Below are 7,265 nucleotides of genomic sequence, written 5' to 3'. Positions count from 1 at the left end.
TTATATTTAATTATTTAATATAACTTAAGTATAAAATTAAATGAAGTATATTTATATGAAGTTAAAGATGTTAAAAATTTCGAAAATATACAAAAGAAAATCTTATAAACAAACTATTTGTTAAAAAACATTTTTTTTATTTTCCATAATTATACGTTTTTCAAGTTATATTGTGGAAAAATTTAATCGAAACAATTTTAAATTAAACAAATTTTCTCTCAAGATTATAATTTTTTATATTAGAAACAAATTTAATGAACAAATGCAGTTTTCAGGCATTTGTCGACCGAAAAATTAGTTTTTTTTATGTAAATTTTTTTAAATTAAGATATTTATTATAATTTTAGCTAGATTTATAATTTTTGGGTTAATTTTATAATTTTTTAACATAAATTTAGTAAACAAATGTATTATTCATGCATTTTTCTGCAGAAAAATTCAGTTTTTTCAATGCCAGTCTTTTCAGTTGGGAGGTTCATGAAAATTTCACCATAAATTCATGATAAGTTGATAAATTTTATGATTCTTTTAAACAGATTTAATGAAAAATGCATTTATCAGACATTTGTGAACAGAGAAATTCGTTTTTCTCTATATCAACTTTTTCAATTAGGAACTTCATGATAACTTCAGTTAAATTTATAATTGTTTTTGTATTTATGTATGTCTGTATGTATGTATGTATGTATGTATGTATGTATGTATGTATGTATGTATGTATGCATGTATTTATGTATTTATGTATGCCTGTATGTTTGTATGTATATATGTCTGTACGTATGCCTGTATATCTATCTGTATGTCTATCTGCACTTCTCGTCTGCACGTCTGTCTGTATGTCTGTATATATGTCTGTCTATATGTCTGTCTATATATCAGACCGCGTGCCTGTCTGCATGTCTGCATGCATGTCTGTCTGTATGTCTGTCTGTATGTCTGCCTGTATGTCTGTCTGTATGTCTGTCTGTATGTCTGTCTGTATGTCTGTCTGTATGTCTGTCTGTATGTCTGTCTGTATGTCTGTCTGTATGTCTGTCTGTATGTCTGTCTGTATGTCTGTCTGTATGTCTGTCTGTATGTCTGTCTGTATGTATGTATGTTTATTTGTCTGTACTTCTGAATGTATTTCTACATGTATGTTTGTTTGTGTGTGTGTATGTATGTCTCTTTTTATGTTTTTCTGTCTGTACGTCTGTATTCCTGGATTTATGTCTGTCTTTATGTCTAATATTTTTGTTCAAAATAATCATTACATTTATTAAATTATCATGAATGTTGCTGAATTGTCATGAAGTTCCCAGCTGAAAAGGCTGGCATTAAAAAAGATAACTTTTTTTGCTGACAATTACCCGAATAGTGCATGTGCTTATTAAACTTGTTTCAAAAATTCATAAGATCAATCAACAAATTAAGAATATTGTTAAATTATTTTAATGTTCTGAAATAAAAGAAATTAAAATCGAAAAAACCGAAATTTTCTGTCGAAAAATGCCTGATTACTGCATTTGTTCATTAAATTTGTTCATAATATAAACAATCATAATCTCATTACAAAATTTTTTAAATAGAATATTGTTTAAAATTAAATTTCCTGCAATATAAATTAAAAATACATATAATCATGGAAAATCGTAGAAAACATTTTTTCAACAAAAAATTTGTTTTCCCTCTTATTTAACTTAAGTCTAAAATCAAATTAAGTACATTTATTTACCAAACACTAGTCTGTCTAACGGGTCCACGGTTCCATAACTTAATCTGTTGTCAGGGATATTATTGTCTACAATTGCTATTTTTACGCATTCAGGATTGTAATCATCTTGGCTACTATCCCACGTGACTAATAAAATTTCTTTACCAGCACCCACCACATATTTATTTCTCTTGCCGCGGACAAGAACAGCAAAAGAAAGAGGACCGGCATCTATGGAAAAAATTACTATAAGAAATAAGTCGAAATAGGCGGTAAAATTAAAAAAACGGGGCTTGAAATAACTTATAGGGCGCAATTCATTACCAATTTTGGCTGCATACCTGGTTTCATGTCTGTCTGTATATATGTCTGTATGGCTGTCTAATCTGCCTGTTTGCATGTCTGTCTATCTGTAAGTATGAATATATGTATGAATGTATGTCAGTATGCATGAATACATGTATGTATGTGTTTTTGTATATATATGTCTACATGTCTGTCTGTCTGTATGTCTGCATGTCTGTCTGTATGTATGGTTAACTTAATATTGTAGCCACACTAACTTTTATAGTTCTTTAAACAGATCTTTTCAACCAAAAATAAAAAATTTAAAGCAATTTCAAAATTTAAAAAAGAATTTGCAGATTTAAGAAATTGTTGTCGAAGTTTCTGATTGATGGCTATAAGACTTGTAAATTATCTAAATAAAATTTTTAATTTCGATACAAATTAAAAAAGCTGTATATACTTCTGATAAGTTTGAAAATATTCAGAAAACTGAAAAAAAAAATATTTTTCTGATAGATTAGAAAATTGCATTTAAATTCTTTACCAGATATCAAATATATTTAGAAACGATTTAGTTACAATTTTCGATTATACATAAATTAAATATTTAGAGATTTTTCAAAATTGAAACAAAAGTTTTTGGTTACTATAAAATTTTCTGATACAGTAAAAAAGTACTTGCAAATTATCCTAATGACAATTCTAAATTCTATAAAAATCCAAAAAAATATATACTTTTCCAAATTTTGAAAATTTCAAGAAAAGGGGAAAAAATGATAAATGGGTTGAGAAATGTCAATCTAAATTTCTACTAAACATAAAATATACTCATTTTGAAATATTCTGATTAAATTTCTTAAGTATAAAAAAGTTCAAAAAGTTGGATCATTTTCAAAAATATGCAATTTTTTTAAAGAAATACGTTAGTTTAACACGGTGTTTTTAGTAGATTTGAACAAAATTTACAAACGATCTTGATGACGCATTAAACGTCCGATAACGAGCGAGAAGCGCGAAAGCGTAACCGCGCGCCATGGGCGCGCTCAAACTTGGCGCGATGCGCTGCGCGCAATGAGAATGTGCTGCGCAGTGACATATTTTTCTTTTAAAATCGGCCTCGAGGGATGTTTTCAGAATTTATTTATCTTTAATTTGCAAAAAAAAATTAATTGATTAAAAATTGTAGCTAGAATCTCATCTATTATACTCCTTACATTCATATACTTCAATTTTACACATAGATAAATCTTCGCTTCCACACTCTTCCGTAAATGCTTTCTTATCTACTTCTGGGCTGTGAGTTGTGAGTTGTCATTTATGAATTGTGTGTTATGAGTTTCTAAACTACACTCAAACCTGGATTTAAGGCCATGTGATACCCGGACACTTTTTTGAGGGATAATAAAAAAAACTGATTGTGCTAAAAAAAAATTTTATCCATTATTTTGAGGTTACGTCGTTTTTCATCTCTGCCTTTCCGATAATTTGAAAATTATTGATAAAATAAACTTTTTCAGTTGTCTGCAAACAAGGTTAGTTTTTGTGAGACTAGTTTTATTTGTAAGTACAAAGTTTTCGGCCAAAAATACTGTGTAGTTTGGAAGTTTTTTTTTTGACGACAAAATATTTCTTAACCTAGGAAAAAAGCCGAGGGAATCTAACACTGAAAAAATCGAGACTAATTCATAAGAGCCATGCAAATTAATCACATTTTGCTAAATTAAAACTTTTTTGAATTAACCTACAAAAAAAGTATTTGGGGACGTCCGTTAGCATGTGCTCTATCATTTCCCAAATTTTTCAGACCAAATATTTATTATTCTAGAAAAAAAGGAAAGGGAGCCTAAAACTTGTAAAATCGACAATTTTCTAAGTATCACATGCCCTTAATGTCATTTTTGACAATAAGCGTGACATTATATCCAGAGTCTCGAAACTATTTTGTCTCTCACCAATCCCCACCGCGCGCCGTGAATTCTCGGAAGCATTAAATGGAGGATCACTAAATCCAGGTTTAACTGTATTAGAGCTTCTGTCCAGGGCTACAAAACCCTAACAATTCTTACTATTTAAGATAATTTCTTATCAGGAATAAGAAACTGAAACTTACCTATCGTAGCGCAAAATATGTTTTCATTTTTTTCATGATAGGCACAGAGCTTGCAAGCATAGGTGTCTACGAAGAAAAGTTGATCCCTATGCCAGAAAAGAACCTCTGTAAATCCTTGAGATATGACAACTGCCTCAGGGCTGAGGAATAAACTTTCTTTCAATTGTGCAAATAAGGTATGAAAAAATGTTAAATACAGGGTTGCTACAGGTTAAGAAATTCTAGAATGTCCGCGACGTACTATTTGAGTCGAAATTAATTTTTCTAACTGAAAAATCCTTTATTCTATTTTAAGTTGAAAATTAACCTTTTTTGTCTGAAAATTCATTTAATTTGGTAAAAATTCGTCTCTTTGGTAGAAAATTATTCTTATCTGGTTAAAAGTTCATCTTTTTAATTAAGAGTTAATTTTTTTTTAATTGATCTTTCTAAATGGCGAATTTATCTTTGTGGTTTGAAAGTATTTTTCTTGATGAATAATTCTTTTTTTGTTCTCATTACAAACTCATAATATTGGTTAAAAATTTATTAATAGTAGGTAGAGAATTGATAATTTAGATTTAAAAAGATCTCTTTGGTTTAAAATCAATTTCTTTGTTTGATTAATTAAATATTTTATAAAACAAATTTATTAAAAATTAATTTGTTAACTGATGACTCAACTAATTCATTTTTTGTCAAATACACTTTTTTTTAATATTCAACAATTTATTTAAAAACTCATTTAGTTTGTTTGGTGAATCACTATTTTGTAACAAATTTTGTTTTGAAAATTTAAAATTAATTTTAGCAACTAAAAAGTAAATATTTTGTTAAAAATTAATCTCCTTCGGTAGAAAAATGATCTTTGTAGTTGGGAATTCATCTTTTTGGTTGAAAGCTCATTTTCTTGGTTAAAAATTAAACTACTCTGTGAAAAAAATTTCACTTGTTTAAACTTAATAATTATATATATATATTTAAATTAATTTAAAAACTAGAAAGACCAATTTTATATAAATAGAAATTTCCAAACATTGAAGAAAAAACCCTAATTTTTAAATCTTGAAACTAAGAAAATAATTTTCTCTACAAAAATTGAATTTAAAACCGAAAAATGTGAGTTTAAAACAAAAAAAAATTAATTTATAAACCTAAGTTCAAATTTTTAACTAAAATTATGAATCTGTAACAAAAAAATGTTTTCTCAAAAAGTGGTGTAACCAAAATTGTGAAACCAATTTGTTGAATTATCAAACAAATGAGATTTATTTTCAACCAAAATGTTGCAGTTTCATTCAGAAATATAAAATTTCTACTAAAGCATATGAATTTCTGAATCAACAATACAAATTTTTGACAAAAAAATAAATTTTTATCCAAAAAACGGTTTCAGTTTGACTTTTCAACACCAAAATTTGAGTTTTTAAACAAAATTTAATTTCCTGCTAATTACTATCATTTTTAACCAAAAATTGGAATTTTCATTTACAAAGGATGCAAGTTTGACTGAAATAGATAAATTTTTTAATTGAAAAGACAAATATTGATCAAAAGACATGAATTTTCATCCAAATAACATTTTAGTTGACTTATCAAAACCAAAATAAGAATTATAATTAAAAAGTAAATTTTCTACTGTTTTTTAGCAAAAATAAAATACACATATTTTCAGAATGGAAAATCGCTTTCAACCAAAAAAAGCGGCTTTTCAAGCAAAATTAATCAAATTTAAACTAAATTAATCAGATTTTTCTTAAAATCATACATGTTCAATAAGAAGAAAATTTTCAAACAACAAATTGAATTTTCTACCAAAATAAGACAAATTTTCAACCAAACAGAAGAATATCGAACCAGAAAGATGAAATATTCATAAAAAAATTCAATAAAAATGGAATGAATAAATTTTTAGTTAATAAAATTCATTTCCAATAAAAAAAGCTAATGTTCTACGAAAGAAAAAAAATTTCATTTGAAAAAATTAACATTTCTCTAAAATAGCATAATTTTCAACAAAATGGATGAATTTTCATGGAAATATTCTCATTTTCGTTGGACTTTTCAAGCTTGAAAATCAAATTTTAAACAAAAATTTTAATTTTCTATATATTAAAAAACGAAGTTTAAAAAAATTGATGAATTTTTAAACAATACACATTAATTTTTAGCAAAAAATAGAATAGGGTAATTTTCAGTCAGAGGAGTAAGTTTTTGAGCAAATAAAATATATTTTTAACGAAATATTTTCAACTTTTAACCAAATACATAAATTTTCTACCAAACAAATTAAAAGTAAGTAAAAAAATTCTTTATCGGAGACACAGATCAATTTACAGCTAAAATAAAATCTCTCAATTTGCAATTGAAAAAAGAAATTTTTCAAGGAATTAAAACGAACAGTAATTTGGAATAAAAAAAAGTTGCTTTCAACTAAAGCAATACATTTTAAACAAAAAAAGATTAACTTTTTAACAAAAGTAATTAATTTGTAACGAAATACATGTACTTAAACCAAATACATTAATATTTAATGAAATATGAATAATTTAGTATAATTAAATTTGCAACCAAAAAAGTAAATTAGTCACCACAAAAGATAATGTTTCCACAAAAAAGCAGAACTTTTAGAACAACAGCAAAATTTTTGATTAATGGACATTGGTTTTCTAACAAATACGATATAATTACATTTTTAGTTGATAAATTAGTTGAAAATAAAAAAAATTAATTTTCAAGCCACAGCAATGAGTTTACCACCAGAAAGATTTAATTTCTACCAAAATAGAATAAAATAAAAAGTTAAATTTTTGGAAAAATTACACAAGCTATGAAAAAAATGAAAACACAAAAGTTAATCATCCAGAAATAACATTAAAAATAAAAAAAGGAAATTTTTTAAAAAAGGACAAAAGTTACGAAAAACATTATTAGACGTTTTTTTATTTTCTTTTAATCATAAGAAATGAGATTAAAAATACAAAAATTTAATTTTTTAATGAACGAGATAAGAAACAGAAAAAAATTGTTTTGCCCAAAATAATCTACAAATATATTGTAGACTCTCCTCATGAAATTATATTTAAAAAAAATTAACATTCCTTTGCGAGAAAAAATATTTTGCTGTCTGATTTTTATCCAAGTATCTTAACGGATTCACTAAAATAAAAATATATCTTAATAAGTATAATTTAT

General features: G+C 26.0%; 1 protein-coding gene across 1 annotated transcript in view; it reads right to left on the bottom strand.

Moving 5' to 3' along the window:
* Window positions 1-2,044, bottom strand: part of LOC117176372 (regucalcin-like) — an 8,086-nt gene extending 6,042 nt beyond the window's left edge. Inside the window, exons 1-2 of the mRNA XM_033366616.1 lie at window positions 2,035-2,044; window positions 1,715-1,924 (exon numbers count right to left, since the gene is read on the bottom strand). Coding sequence (XP_033222507.1) covers window positions 1,715-1,924; window positions 2,035-2,044 — 220 coding nt within the window. The remainder of the gene's footprint in view (window positions 1-1,714; window positions 1,925-2,034) is intronic.
* Between the last annotated feature and the right edge of the window lie 5,221 nt (window positions 2,045-7,265).

Source organism: Belonocnema kinseyi, chromosome 7, assembly GCF_010883055.1.
Source record: "Belonocnema kinseyi isolate 2016_QV_RU_SX_M_011 chromosome 7, B_treatae_v1, whole genome shotgun sequence".
Taxonomy (NCBI): domain Eukaryota; kingdom Metazoa; phylum Arthropoda; class Insecta; order Hymenoptera; family Cynipidae; genus Belonocnema; species Belonocnema kinseyi.
This window is presented reverse-complemented; position numbering and strand designations above follow the sequence as displayed.